General features: G+C 57.5%; 3 protein-coding genes across 3 annotated transcripts; 1 reads left to right on the forward strand and 2 right to left on the reverse strand.

The window, feature by feature from the left end:
* Positions 1-385: 385 nt before the first annotated feature.
* Positions 386-3,136, reverse strand: LOC113147104 (patatin-like phospholipase domain-containing protein CNBE2340; the record flags this gene model as incomplete). Its single annotated transcript, XM_026336454.1, has 5 exons — positions 2,389-3,136; positions 1,467-1,665; positions 943-1,115; positions 737-822; positions 386-525 (listed from the first exon to the last, which is right to left on the reverse strand). Coding segments are annotated over exons 1-5 (1,346 nt in total), but the record flags the coding sequence as incomplete, so codon positions are not given.
* A 383-nt stretch (positions 3,137-3,519) lies between these two features.
* On the forward strand, positions 3,520-8,715 carry LOC34619159 (mediator of RNA polymerase II transcription subunit 15). Its single transcript, XM_026336457.1, has 7 exons — positions 3,520-3,675; positions 3,751-3,896; positions 4,880-5,783; positions 6,477-7,301; positions 7,609-7,945; positions 8,190-8,257; positions 8,572-8,715. The coding sequence occupies exons 1-7, from the start codon at positions 3,520-3,522 to the stop codon at positions 8,713-8,715; spliced, it is 2,580 nt and encodes an 859-aa protein (XP_026192242.1).
* Positions 8,716-8,830: 115 nt separating this feature from the next.
* Positions 8,831-13,610, reverse strand: LOC34619160 (arginine--tRNA ligase). Its single transcript, XM_026336458.1, has 10 exons — positions 13,588-13,610; positions 12,825-13,172; positions 12,607-12,694; positions 12,253-12,365; positions 11,566-12,058; positions 10,626-10,948; positions 10,093-10,451; positions 9,898-9,989; positions 9,452-9,740; positions 8,831-9,273 (listed from the first exon to the last, which is right to left on the reverse strand). The coding sequence occupies exons 1-10, from the start codon at positions 13,608-13,610 to the stop codon at positions 8,831-8,833; spliced, it is 2,571 nt and encodes an 856-aa protein (XP_026192243.1).
* Between the last annotated feature and the right edge of the window lie 1,249 nt (positions 13,611-14,859).

A 14,859-nucleotide genomic window follows, 5' to 3' on the forward strand; every position in this document is an offset into this window, starting at 1 on the left:
AACAAACACACAACCCGGAAAGAAAACAGAGAACAAGAAACGAAGAGATACATACCAAAACAAAGAGAAACAGACAGACAGAGAGAAAGAGACAGAGAAAGAGAGACGGACAGACAGACAGACAGACAGATAAGTAGACAGACAGACAGACAGACAGACAAACAGACAGACAGACAGACAGACAGACAGACAGACAGACAGACAGACAGACAGACAGACAGACAGACAGACAGACAGACAGACAGACAGACATGCTCGAGGGGAGCTCAGCGAGAAAAGGAGGCAACAACAGACACCACCATTGCTTGGGGAGTGAGGAGCTGACGGGGGAAGGGGGGCAGCAGCCAACTGCCATGCTCACCCCCGCTTAAAAATATTGAGGAACCGCTCAATCCAGCTGTTGGGGGAGAGGCCCCTGAACGTCTGGTGAATGTAATCTTCTTGAAGCTCCTTTCGCAGTTCATCGTCTGTCCGTGTACAGAGCCATGCAGCAACAGCTGCACCCGCGCTGCAGCCGGCAATCACCTGCACATTGCCGGCAGCAGCGGCAAAGCCCACGCAGAGTTGATGCTCTGTCTGGATTGCAAAGAAGCTTGTGCGTCGCAACGACACCGCGTGAAGCCTTTCTACGATGCAGTCCTCTCAAAGGCCCCACCCCGACACAAGAAACCACATGCAGCAAGAGCAGCACCAGCGGAGTCGAAGCAGTATTCGAGCACCAGAACCAGCAGCAGACCTTAGGAAGCAGATTTTCTTGCGTCTCGTTATTGAAGAGAAGCGCCTCGATGAGGCCAAAATGATGAAGCCCTAACATGGCACCCCCTGCAAGAGTCTCAGGAAAAAAAGACTGCAGGAATTTTGCAGCAGCAGCAGCAGGAGCAACAGGGGCCTGCGCAGCGGGCAGAGGCGCAGATTTGCGAGGAAGGATCTGCGCACACTCACCACTTAGAACTAAGGCCGTCTGCTTCCACTGCCTCCGAATACTCACAATCGCATGCTGCAGCAGCGGGCGCAGCTTCGGTTGCTGCTGCATGTGCAGCGTGAGGTCCTCAAGGGCCAGACGAAGCTCTGAGAGGAGTTCTTCGAGTAAATCCTTCGTTCCTAGATACGTGCGACTTGAGAGGAAAGCGCAACACCGTGGTAGGACAGGAAATCAACGGTGATGGTACACGTCGCAAAGGGCCCCCTTCGCCCTCCTCTTTCCTTTCCCTTCCCTCTACCCCCCTGTTGAGCCTTCTCTTTCCTCCCGCCCCCAGGAGGTAGACAGAAGAGAGACTCAAAGAGGGTCCAGAAAAGCTGGAGACGACAGCAGTTTTTGCAGCACGCAAAGAGGGCGAGGAGAGTTCCCGAGCACCTACTCTTCTCGCAGCTCTTACGCAGCCTAAGGAAGGCAAAACAGCAAGCGAGATTCTGGGAAAGGAGAGACGAAAGAAGACCGCAACACTCCCCCCAAGAAGACGACATACCTATACAGTCCCTCTTTGAGAGCAGCCTGCGCATGCCCCTGAAGAGCCTTGCCAATCTCCCCCGCGAGTCGCTGAGGATTTCCCGACAACCTCGCCGCCTTAAGGGCAGTCAGACTTTGTCTGACGGCAGCGGCATCGTACAGACGGCTCTCTGCCCTCCGCTTCCACGCCTTCCTGCCCGTCGCTGCGTCTAGCTGCTCCGCAGCAGCTGCGAAGGCAGCATACGTTCTGCTCGAGTCAAGCTGACGGTGCAGTCCCCACAGGGAGGGGACTGAATTCCGCAAGGCACCCATGACGTGGCATGGCCAGGAGATGGCTCTCCAAAGGCGGCGCAGGCATCGAAAGCCGTGCTTCTCGACGCAGAAAGAAGTGGCTTGTTGCTCTGGAGAACGTTCGCCTGTCAGAAGAGGCTTTGCGACCTCGAAGCAGGCTGTGAGACTTTCTGCCGCCAGAGGCAGCTCGTGGCAGTGCACTGAGGAGTGCGCTTCAGAAGTCTCAGCGGACGAACGGGGGGGGGGAGGGGCAGCGTCTTGGCGGGCGAAGGAGGGTGTCACTGCTGAGGATGACGCACAGGAGGTGGAAGGCGAAGTTGGATCGCTGAGCTGCTGCGCGGAAGGGCTGACGGTGTGGCTGCTGCTGGCGCGCATGCTCTGGAAACCTTCTTCCTGCTGGCAGTCCTTCAGCTGCATCTGCTGCTGCTGCACCTGCTGTTGCTGCTGCACCTGCTGTTGCTGCACCTGTTGCTGCTCCTGCTGCTGCTGCCGAAACTGTGAGGTAGCGGAGTGCAGGCGGAAGAAGGCAGCATCGAGGATGAGCGCGAGGAGTATGACGACAGCGTAGAGGGAGACTTCCACACAGAGGCAGAGGGCAAGGAAGCAGAAGATGGGAAATCCGAATAAGAAGTGACTGTCTCCCCGAAAGAGTCTCCCTGCAGCCCACAGCAGCCTGCCCTTTCGACTACGACCCCGAAACCGCTGTTGCTGTTGCTCTAAAGCGGCAGCAACTGCCCTCTGCGACGCCACTTGCCTCTGTCGAGCAGACAGACGGCTGTCGTGCTGCACTTTGAAGGCAACGGCGAAGAGATCGACTCCCGTTGCGCTGACATTCGCAGCACTCGCCAACGCAGAGGCTGCGGCTGCAGCGTCTGCGACTCCCTGAGCCGTCACAGTGTCTGCAGAGGCCCCTCCTGTGGCGAGCAGTCTGCGATCGCGGGCAGTGAGACTCCCTAAAGCCTGCCTGTCAGCAGGAGGAGGAGAAGGAGGAGCGGTATGAAGGAGGCTGCTTGGGCACGACATAGAGTCCGCTACTGACTGCCTGGAGGCGTGTTGCCTTTTAGCAGCAGGAGTTGAGGAGACTTCATCCGAGGGGGGAAGGGGGGACGAGAGGCTGCCTGCCTCCCACGAGCATAAGGGCCTGGCGGCAAGAGGCTTTTGCGGCGAAAAATCGGCAGAGACTTCACCTGGGCAAGAAAAAGACTTGTGACGTGGCAAGTCTTGCCGCTTTTGGAGCTGGCGAGGAGACGATGAGCCGTGCGAAAACGTCAAAGCCTGCCCCCCTACGACGCTCCCCTCATGTGGCCTTCGCTTGTCGGATTGCCTCGAAAATGTCAAAGCAAGATCACAGACACCTCCACTGGCAGCCTGCGCAGCCAGCGGTGGGGGGGCGTCCATTGGGCTTGTTGAACGTTCCTGCAATCAACTTCGCGAGGAATCCTCCGGAGTCTTGGCTTCGGATCGCGATGCCGCAGGAGCCGCTGCCGCTGTTGACTTCTGTAGCAGCCGCTTTCGCTTCCTTCGACCCTCCTAGAAGAGGTGTGTACCTCCTTGGAAGTTCCCCGCTGTGCGTTGCGCAGAAGCAAGAAGCACGCAAAAAGAGGTGTTGCGGGGTGAGTGGACGATTGGGGTCAAGGAAGAGGCTCAACTACCTACCTGGGTAGTGCTGAGGGGCCTCCTATGAGCTCCTATGAGCCGGTGGAAGCTCTGGAGCGCGCACAACTTGAGGGAAATTCGGAGCCGCTGTCTCGATTTCGGCTGGCTTTCCCGCTTTTGCCGCAATGCTTCTTCCGAAGCTGCTATTTGACCCTGCCCGCAGGCACGGGCAAGTCTTTGCGCTGTTGAAGAGCCTTCCACAATCTGTGTCACGACGGTTCTTAAGCAGCGGAAAACAGCAGGGGAGGCTGAGGAGAGGCATAGCAGCCCGGTGTGATGATGTGCAATCCTAAGGTGTCGGATGGGAGGGCCCCCTAGGGGTCTTCGGTGTTTCTCTCCGAAAGATCCGCTTTTAGGGGTCTCAACAGTCAGAGAAACGCTCGAAAGAGTGTGGAAGGAAAAGGAATGCGCTGTGGGCAAGAATTGCAACGACAGCAGCCGTTGCAGCAGCTGCTGCTGCAACGGCACCAACAACGGCCCAGTGCAGCGGTTCTTGGCAGTGGTGCTTCCGTGCCAGCTTTTGCTTCTAGGGGATCTATAACTCGCATGACTCGCGCCTTTTGAATCAATTGAACCTCCCATTCGGACTAGCATCTACACACAGGCTGCCCTTTCTTGCTTCCCATCTCGCAGCCGGTTATTACTGCATCCACACCAGCAGGGGCCGTGCCTGCAGGGGCCTAGGCTGGAAGAGCTGCAAGGACGCTTGGGGCTGACGCGTATTTGAAATCCTTTTCCATGCTTACTTTTTTACAAAGAGATTGGGAGAGAAACAAGAGCAGGAGAGCTGGGCGGATGAAATAGGCAACTTCAAAGGACCAGGGGTACCGGGCGTCCGCGTCGGCTGCGGCGCGATTGGGCTGTACAGCCATCTGCGAGCCATAGCTACCGCTGGACGGCTATTCCAAAAGTGCAAGCACAAAAGTCAGTAGAGCGAAGGTCGATAGAGTGCATCGCTCGCCACAGGCTCGGCTCGCCGCTCTCGGACGCCTCCTGGCAGCCACTTGACAGCCTCCGTGGTGCCAATTCTCCAGTGTCTTGCCCCTTTCTCCATCGAATCCTCGGAACGAAACGGCTTGGCCTTTGCCGCTTGCGCGCAGCTTGCCTTCGCCCCGCCTCCCTCCCCGAGTGCGTCCCCCCGCTTCCTCCAGGGTCACTTCGTGGGAAGCCACCCCAACGGGGGGGTTCGCGATCTCTTGCGGTGTAAATCCTCCCCCGTCGCAGTGCTCTGCTCTAGAGAGCGCAGTAAGGGGGATTCTGCGTCTGCATGCGGCAAGAATGGGAACAGGCGCCTCGCCGGATGGTTGAGACTTGCGCTGAGAGTTCCCGAGGGGGCCCCCAGGGAGCCCCCAGAGGGGCCCCCAGAGGGGCCCCCTACCGGACGGAGGCAGAGAGCAGCAAGAGAGAGCTCTTCTTCTCACCATCAGGCCTCTCCGCCGATGAGATCTCTGACTGTGGGCAAGCGCTCTGTGCTCCTCCTGCGAGGCACCTGCGACAGCCCTTGCTGCCGCCCTTCCGCCTGAGTGCGTATAGCCTCGCAGCTCCTGGAGAATTCGAGGCTCAACGAGGTGGCCAAAAAGAGGCCCCCAGCAACCAATTCGAGGGCCGGGGGGGGGGCCCCCAGCGGCCGCAGGAGGATTCTAAGGAGCATTACTTCTCTCCACTTTCCGGAGGAGTCGGTTTTGCTGAGAACAAGGTCCCCAAGGAATGCAAGAACGGTCCCTTCTCGCGCTCTTCTGATCCTGTTGACTGCTCGACAAGTCGCATTGCAAGTGAGGAGGAGCTGCTGCGGCTGCCCCTGAGCCACGTCCTGCAGCTGCTGCCGCCGTCTACTGCGGCAGCGCTGAAATCCACAGTTCTGCCTTTCTTTTTTGCACCGGATATGCATGCGCTCCCACATGGCATAGGATCTCAAAGAGACTGCCGCTGTGGAGACTCTTCCAAACCTCAAGAGGCGCATTCAGAGGGAGGCCAGAAGGAGGGGGCCATCTTCTCCAACGAGGCAGCTTCATCCGCGAGGCAGACGCCTCAGGGAAGCCCCTCAAGGGCCCCCCCTCCACAGGCGGCTTCCATCGGGGGGACGCAACAACGTGCCTCAGCTCAACAAGACACCCTTCCCAAGGGGGTATTTGAGCCATGCGCAAGCCTAATATCCCCCGACAAAACTCACCGCAGCCCCCCGCAGTCTCTAGGCACCCATCGGCACGTAAGGCCCGCTTTGCACCAGCAGTCAGCGAAAGAAGCTCTGCAAGGCTCTCTTGAGCCACCCCAGCAGCAACAGCAGCAAGAGCAGCAGCAAGAGCAGCAGCAAGAGCAGCAGCAACAGCATCAACACCTGCAGCAGCAACAGCAGCAACATCAACAGCAACACCTGCAGCAGCATCAACAGCAACACCTGCAGCAGCGACAGCAGCAACAACAGCAACAGCCAATCCACCAACACCCGCAGCAGCTTGGGGGAGCACCAGTGGCTGGGGCCCCTGACGGGGGGGCCCCCCAGCAGCAGCACACGGTATGGCTAGCTTCTCTTCCTAAGCAGCCGGAACTGATACAGCCGCAGCAAGTCCTTCCCCCCCCGCGGCCACGCACATCTCCCGCGAACGCCCCAGAAGGCCTCCTGAGGGGGGCCCCTCTGGGGTGCCATGGGGGGGGGCCCCCCTACTCAGAGGAGAAACCCACCGCGCGAGGGGGGGGCCCCCCAGGTAGTGAGCGTTTGCAGCATAAGCAACAGCATTTAGGCTGCATGACGCAGCTTGCAAGGCCTCAGCGGCGGGAAAGCAGCGCTGGTTTTCGTGAAGAAGCGACTCCGGAAGCGTCCACAGCAGCAGTAGGTGCAGCAGTAGGTGCAGCTGCTGCTGATTTTCGGTGCAGCAGCAACGACACGAAGCAGAGGGCCTCTTCTTTGTCTGTGGAGGCTTTGCCTGCGCCTTACTACCCCGTACGGAGCTACAGCGCGGAAGCTTGTCCTCATTTCCTCGAAGAGACTAACTGCTGTGCATGTACCGCCTCTGAGGGCTCTCCCCACTCTGGCAGATGCCTCTCTCACGCCTCCTCCACCCTCCCCTCTGTTTCCGTGATGCAGCAAGCAGCAGCAAGCATTGGGGTGGGGCCTTCCTCCTCGCCCTCCAGATGTCACCCTTTGCTCGCCAGCCAGGGGGCCCTTGGAGGCAAAGACCCCTCGGAGGGCCTCCCCCCTCCCCCCCTTGCGAATCACTCTTCCCGGATTTCCGAATATGAGCCGCCCTACTGGTGCAGCACAGGCAACAGCAACAGCAGCAACAGCAGCAGCAGCACGCTTCCGTTGCCTCCGCAAGACGAACAAATAGTGCCGACCCTCGCGAAACGGCTGCAACAGCAAGGCATCCTGAGGGAGGCCCCTTGGATATCGCCCTCAGTCCCCGCTACTGCTCGCAGCAACAGCCCCCCCCCCCCTTGCAGCATTTCCTGCAGCAGCAGCATGACCTCGGCTGAAGGCGGCCATGACTCTCAAGACTTCTGCAGTCTCGATGAAGAGGGAAAAGGACGAATTTCCCCTGCAGAACAGGGCACCGAAAGAGCTTTTCACCAAACCTCCAACAAGAAAGGCTCCAGCACTTTTCTAAGGAGGCGGCCAGACCGCGTAGTGATGCAAAGAAGCAACAGACCTGAGGTGCCAGACTTCTCGTATGTCGAAAGCATCGTCAGAAACGAATGCTGGCGGCGCAAAACCAAACGGCAGCAGCAGCAACAGCAGCAACAACAACAACAGCAACAGCAACAGCAGCAACAGCAGCAGCAGCAACAGCAACAGCAACAGCAACAGCAGCAACAGCAGCCGCAGCAGCAACAGCAGCAGCAGCAGCAGCAGCAGCGGCAGCAGGAACCCCAGCTCTTACAGCATCCACAAAAACAGCAGCCGCAGCAGCAGCAGCTTCACCCGCTTAGGCACAAACAGCAACCGAAGCAGATACAGATACAGCACGAGCAGCAGCAAAGTCCGCTTAAACCCATATTGAAGCACATGCAGGTCGAGCTACAGGAGTAAGTAAAAAAAGGCCCCCGTCGGTTTCGGCAGCATGCTTTGGGTGCCACGCTAAAGAGTCTGGCTTCTCTCCTGCACCCTTTTTTGCTGCTGCAGGGTTCGGAGGGAGCAGCTGCTGCAGCGCGTGGCTGAGAGGCTGCGGAGTTCGCTGCTACTGCAGAGACCAGATGCCTCTGCATTGAAGGTTCCCAAGAGGAGGACACTTGCGGATGCTGTAGCCCTTACTGCTGCCTCTACTGTGGCCACCACTGCTTCTGACAACGACAGAGACACAGACTCTGTCAGCGCTCCTACGCAAGATGCCACTTACCCCCCACAACGGACTCCCGAAGGTGCCGCAGCAGACTGGCAGCCTCGACTCCCCCCGCAACCGATGCACCAAGACGCCTTGGAAGAGGGTTTTAGTCCGTCGTGCAGTTACATTCCCTATGTGCCTCACCGCAGACGTTCCGCACGGGAAGCCGTGGCAGGAGCCTCCAGTGAGGAGTCCGTGGGGCCCCCCGGGGAGGCCAGGCGCATGCAGCCTCATCGTAAAGGCTTGAGTGCCTTGGCAATTCTCAAGGCAGCGAACCGTCTCAAAGCGCTGCAGCGGCAGCGGCTCTCCCTCAGACAGCAGTCTGCAGAAGAGGAGCTTCAAAGCGACTGTAAGCAACCGTGCAGGAGCGTCAAGGAGTTGGGGTTCTCTGCACTGGCGGCTCTTTGTGTCAGAGGATCCTGCAGGGGACTAATACCTCGCTCTTTTTGTGGGTGCTTTTGCGGTTTGATTTGTGTCAGGGACCGACGAGGACGTTGGTTCGACGGACGAAAACACAACGGCTAAATGGACAGAAGACTTTGGGAAGGTCCATCAGGTGCAATTCGCCTCTGGGGTTTAATACAATAAAAACAATCCCGCTGAAAGGGGAGTCAACAGCGGTTTCGCGCGACGCCCCAGGTCACTGCATTTTGGACTAGCCAAATAGACAGCTAGTGGCTTGCGACATGCAAAAGCACGCGTAAGCCCTGGCTATTTGTTTTGAAAGTGGAGGAACCAGGAACGAACGCTTTGGAGTGCCAACAGTGCTGCTGCATGCAGACTCAGCACTACACGCTGTACGGGGGGCTTTAGAGGAGATGGGGTCTCCATTTCTGGCTGAGAACAGATACGTTTACTTAGATGCAGATGAGAGAAAAAGATGCAAGACCAGTAGTTTACGCCGCCTGCGGTCTCCGCGCTCTATCCGTATCTTCTCAAATGTCTTGCTTGTGCACACACGCAAAGGCGTCTGCTGCTGATCCCGTGCATCCTGCGTGCCCCTAACGTTTTACGTATGGCGCATTTTCTGCATTTTCATGCATCCCTGCCTCTGAACTCTTCATCTAGTCATCCTGCTATCTGCCGCTCCCTCGCAAATGCCCTTAGGGCCTGATGCAGTCTACAGCTCCGCAGGAGATTCAACCCCCAAGAGCTCCAGACCCTTCGAGAGGGCTTGCTGCACAGCACGGCAAAGTAGCAGACGCACTGGGTGTACAGAAACCTTCTCGCAACAATCCCCTAGTGGATTTGCCAGAGCATAGTCCCTTTCCGTGGTGTCGTCTGGCTGTTGTTGGTCACATGGCGAGCAGCGTGCATCACCACCTGTTCTGCTGCTGCTGCTGCTGTTTCGGCTAATGACATGCTCTGTCTCGTAGAATTGATTGAAATTGCGGGCCAAGTCCAGCAAGAATGAGACAAGGATAGAGGGGTCCAGAGCTGCCGCGCTGCGATATAGGTACAGACCAAAACTAGCGACCTTCGCTGCCAGCCGTCGCTCGAGCTCAGTCAGCTGAGGCTCTCCTGAGGGGCATGGTAGCGAGATAAATCCAGGAGAGAGGGCCCCTTCAAACAAATGACACACCGCAAGATATGTGTGCAAACACCATCACTAGCTGGAGTCGCAGGGGCTCCGAGATGCACAAAGCAGGGGGACAAATCGACGGCATACGCAGGAAGCCGAGATAAAGATTCTGGGAGCAACAGAGCAACAAGGCATTCCAAATAGAGGAAAAACTCCCACTGTGATCGGAAGGCAGAGGCCTATATTGAGGAAATACGGGCAGATCTATGCTAATGTGGCGGCGCGTGGCAGGCAATGGCGCACTTGTTTTGTCATTTATACGCGACGCCCTTGCAAAACTGTACAGCAGTGGAAGGAACCCCCGTGCTTGGAGGGGCCCCCCGTTTTCAGAGACGCGAAAGTCAGCAGACACAGAAAAACCGAGAATCCACAAACGCAGATTTGCTGCAGCTGCAGCACCCACAAGCGGTCGGAAACTCGCAGCTTTCTTTGGTGCTGCTATCGAAAGCTGTCGCAGCAAGGTGTTGCATGAAACCTGTAAGGAAGGTTTACAAGAGCAGCATGAGGAGCGCTGTCAAGGACAGCAGTTGCCGCAGCACAAGCAGCTACACCGCGAGCAGCGCTCACTGCAGCCGCAAGAAGCAGCAGCAGCAACCATAGTAAGCTAATTGCAGCCGCAGCCTACTCAAAAGTTCGGCTCGCTTCTTGAGTTCTTCGTGTGGGAGTGTGTCTGGGTATCTTCGTCGCAATTCGCCTTCTGCACAAAGTGTCAGACCCATTCAGCGCAATTTGGACGTATCTACCGTTACCCTCCCCAAAGCTGCACGCATTGAACGCTCGCTCATGACTTTTATCCACACCTGCGGTTTGCAAGGCGTCTTCTAGAAGCTTAGAGAGGCCACTCGCTGCCTCTCTGGAAGAAAGTTTGCTGCCATGGATGTCAGTCACCAGCCCAAGTCCCAGGTGCTGTACATACACCTGGTCTCGCTGTTGGGGGGTCGCCTGTGGCACCGACGGCTGAGCCACCACTTGCTGCTGCCCCCAGTGCAGCGGCAGCCGAGTCTGTTGAGTAGGCAGAACAAGCGGATGATTGTGCTGGTGTGCCGTAACGAGAATTTTGTGCTGGAGGATTTTGTTGCCTAAGAGAAATAAGCGCCGGAAATGGTCCTGCTGGCGGCGATCCGTCACATGCAACACCCATCCCGCCCCTGCCTCCACCCTGAAAAACAAGCTCAAAGCCGTAGATTCTTTATTAATCGGCGTCATCAACATAGACAATTTCACAGGAAAGCCCGCCAAGGCCTATCACCGACTGTCTGGGTTTGACGGCATAGCTTGGAGACACGCCGAAGAAGGAGAGGCAAAAGCCTTTCGAGGCTTTTGCGGCAAGTACCTATTCTGCAGGGCAGCGAGATCGGTTGCAATGTAGGTGTAAGAGCCCCCTTGCCTCCGGAGAGCCACAGCCTCGGGCTGCTGCTGCTGCCGCTTTTCGTGCGGTAGTAGGCATGAGGAACGCGTCTCTGGGTGTGCCTGGGGAAGGCCAGCGTTCAGTGGACTCGTAGAGCTGCTGCTGCTGCCATCGTCGCTGCCGTTTGTAAGCAGTAAACCCTGCGTGGCGAGCGCCTCCATCAGCTTCTTCATACGAGGCATCTGCAGGAGCTCCCCCTCTGCGGCTTGGGGAGAAAGCTTTAGGAGGCTCAGCTGTCGTGCAAACCGCTGCAGCCATACCGACAGCAGAACGCAGAGCAGCTGCCCTCAGCGAAGGGCGGACGGGCAGAGACACCCGGGGAAAAGATTCAAGGCCATCGTAGGCACCGGAAGCAATGCAGATGGACGCATTCCAAGAGAGGTAGCGAAAAGCAACAAGACGGCAGGAGAAGCGACTCCAGAAGGAAAGAGGAAATGACCGCAGTGAAGAAGACAGCAGAGATAAACTCATAAAGCCCATCTGGACGTGCCAGCAAGCAGGCACACAGTACACGCAAGAGCACAGGGCTGCACTGCAGAAACGCACACAAATAGAAATCTGGGATATGCCTTTTGCATCCGCTACCGCTTGGCGTTCTCCACCGACAAGAGCCGCCAATGCTGAAAATGCAGCGGCAGCGAAGGCGGGCAGATGGGTGTGGAGATGCATGCAAAGCTGCGCAGATGCACAAGTCTCAAACACACTAATCGACTACAACTGTAGTCGCTGCTGTTGTTGCTGGAGCTGCTGCTAGAATACGATGTGTGTAGGTATATGCGTATGTGTATGTGTGTCTGTGTGTGTGTGTGTGTGTCGGTGTGTCTGCGTGTGTCTGTGTTTGTGCGTCTGCGAAAGGGGGTGTTACCGAGTAGGTTGCCGTGAGGTCAACAGCGGACTCTGGATGTGTTTCCTGTGCAAGATGCTGCCAGTCAAGAGTGTTCCTTGTTGTTGCTGCAACGGTGGAATTTGCAGCGCTGTCTCGCGACTGCTGCTTCCTGAGTGCTGCATCCAGAGCGGCCATATGCGAGACGAAAGCCTCCATGGATGCGTCGCTTACAGCCAGCCCTTCCGCAGCCGTTGCATCCGCTGCATCTGGTGCATCAGTTTTTGTGCTTGCCGCTGCGTAGGCCTTCGTAAATGCAGGCCTCCACTCGGGAGGAGTTGCAGCGACAACGGCTTCCGCTGCTCTGCGAAGCAGCAGCGCGGCTGAAGCTGTGTGGCGTTTCACTGGGCTGCCCCTGCTGTCCTGCTGCAGCTGTCTGTACACCCGAAGGCCGGCCAGACAAACAGCGACCGGCGTACCGCAGTCTCCAAAGTGGCAGCTGCGGTGCACATCCACTCCGAGGAATTCCAGCAACCTGGCCACCGACAAAGCAGCATACCAGATGAAAAGAGAGGCGGTATATGCAGCAGAGCAGAAGAGCAGCCACTCAAGAGGCCATCAGCGCTCAACGCCTAAGAGCTGGCGAGCCTTGAGTGCCCTGCAGGGCCTCGTATTCGGCATTTTCAGTCCACGATTTTAGCGAGAGTTTGTTTTAGAGAGAGTTTGCACCTCGCAAGACAGTCGCCAACGACTGCCGATCTGAGGTGTCCCACGTGAAGATCCTTCCCTATATTAGGAGAGAAATAGTCCAAGTGCAAGCGGATGCCGTTCGCTCGTACAGCCTGCAGCAGCAGCAGCACTATCACACGGGTCAAGAGGGGTAGAAGAAGCAACCTTTCGCAAGAGCAGCAGCCGCAACAAAATTTCCGGAGAGCCACCGTTGAAGGAGCAACAGCATGTTCCCCGCATGGTGCAGGCTGAGGTCCGGGCGGCACCAAAAAAAACACACACAAGCAGTAGACAGCTGCGGAATCGGAAACACCACTTCTCCTTGGAGTCTGCACTAGGCGTACACGAACGTACTGGTTGAACAGCGAGTCTCTTCGGGTCGGCAACTAGCCGTTGCAGCAGGTGCAGCAGCAAGCTGTCCCTCAGTCTGAAGCTGATGAATCTGCAGCAGTAGCTCAGACACCAGAGAGCAGCATTGGCTCGTAGCCAACACACCTCGGACGGCCCCAGAGTACAGCCTGCTGCTGCACAGAGACAAACTGCAAAGGCAACAGGCACAGCATGTGGCGCACCCCCTCCCCGTGTATTCTGCAGCGTAGCAAAGAGATCGCAAGGCTGCGCTGTTTCTCCACAAGGAAGCGGCGAATTCAGTGCCCTTCGACAAGAAAGAAAAATGTTCTCTTTGGGCTGCTGCGATCGGTGTGGTCGCCGCTGCCGTTGAATCCCCCGAAACTGCAGGGGATTGTAGCGCCTTGGCAGTTTCTGCCTGCGTTCCTGGTGCCTGTCTTTGCTGCTGCTGCTGCGGATAGTGCAGGCAAGACAACAGAGAGGCCAAGTTCGCTTGCAGCTCAAATCCATCGGCAGCGGAGCTTGCAGGGGTCACTTGCAGCTGCAGCGCGCAAAAGCAAGAGTACTGGCCCCTGGCGTGTCAAGCGGTGCAAGCTAGCATCCGCAGTCTCTACTCCTCAAGCAGCACACTATATGTGTTGCTGCTCTTGCCAATACTTGGAAGATTGTGGTGTTTTGCGACCTTAAACGATTGGGGAAGAGTGGCTCCTCCGGCCCGCGCCGCGTGTTTCCTCAGGATTCGTTCTAGCAAGGCGCAGACGTCCTGCAGTGTATGTACAGGCACGCTGCTGCAGCTTCTGGTGCCGCTGCAGCTGTCGGAAGAAAGCGCATGGCGGCTATTGAGTTGAGCAACGCTGCGACGAGCGCTAAGGGGCCCTCTTCGCGGTGCAGCGGTGTACAAACTCGCCGCAGCGAGGCCACCACAAAAAACGTTCAAGGCTTGCTGTGCTGCTTGCCGCTGCGCTGTCTCAGCAGCAGCTCTATAACCTGCGCTCAACACGCAGAGGCATCCCTGTGGGGGGGGAAACGAAGACGGTTTACAGAACAGAAGGCCCCCTAAGGAGGGTAGTGGGAGCCTAAGGAAGGCTGTTGGTGCCGTCGTTTTTGCTGCTGTTGTTGCTGTTGTTGCTGCTCTCGTTGCTGCTCTTTCTGCCGCAGCTGCTGCTGCTGCAGTTAGATTAGCGAGGAGGAGCAGCACGAGGCGGCGAGGCTGCGGATGCGGCTGCTGCCTGCGTGAGGGACGCTGCGACATCTGCTGCGGCCGGCTCAGCAGCAGCAGCAGCAGCCAGTGTGTTTCCACAGACCACGAAAGACAGTGCGACTGGAGGGTCCTTAAAATCCTGAAGATCACGCTCGACAGACTGTGTCTGCTGCCTTCTGTTGCTGCTCGTTGGGTCGAAGAGCTCACGAAAGGAGGCATGCTGGAGCCCACTCCACGTCTCTGGGGGGCCCTAAGAACAGCAGCTGTCTGCGTATGTGCTGCGAAATCTGGAAAGGGCGAATCGTATCTCCGTCTGCGGCGAGGCAGCCAAGGCCCTTGGACTCCTTCTCTCGCCAACGCCGCCGTGCCTGTGCATGCTCGCTCATGCTTCGGGCCTGACTTTGGGTAATTGAGTGATCGCGGCAGTCCTTATTGCAGCAAAAAGCCACTCAGGAGCGGCGAGGAGAGTTCGCTAGTTGCCTTCGCTCCGCCCCTAGCTTCGGGGGGGAGGCCCCCCTTCTCCCTCAGTCCCCCCGTGACGGCGGGTTAGCCTCGGGTGGCGTCGTTCTCTCGGGGGGTTGTTGTCCTCTAAGCTGCGGATTGCCACGGCGCAAAGTACGTTCTCTACTTTCTAAATGACGTAAAAACGTCAAGACAATGCACAGTAGCACGAAGAGGAGGACGATCAACGAGCGTCCTAACGCCTCCTCCATCCTACGGGCAGAGCAGCGGCCCTGCTGTGCCGCCAGTGTCTGTGTAACACCTTCGATGCCTGCGCGAATCGTTGCTGCCGTCCCCCTCGACAGGCCTCCCCGCTGAGTTGTTATTTGAAGGCACACTCTCAGGTGCGACTTAATGCCCTTTTGCGGCGATTCCCAATCTATAGGCATTCCAAACCTTACTTTAGGCGCTAAGCAGGCCCCCGCCTTCGCGCGCGGAGTCTTCGAGCACACGGTGCTCAGGGTAGGAACCGCCGAACTCTCACTTCATCTCCCCCCTTCGAACCTACGGCGAAATCCTAAATTACTCTAAAGATGCTCCAAAGGCAGCAGATACGC

This window comes from Cyclospora cayetanensis, unplaced genomic scaffold (genome assembly GCF_002999335.1).
Source record: "Cyclospora cayetanensis isolate NF1_C8 unplaced genomic scaffold, CcayRef3 CcayRef3_contig_13, whole genome shotgun sequence".
Lineage (NCBI taxonomy): Eukaryota > Apicomplexa > Conoidasida > Eucoccidiorida > Eimeriidae > Cyclospora > Cyclospora cayetanensis.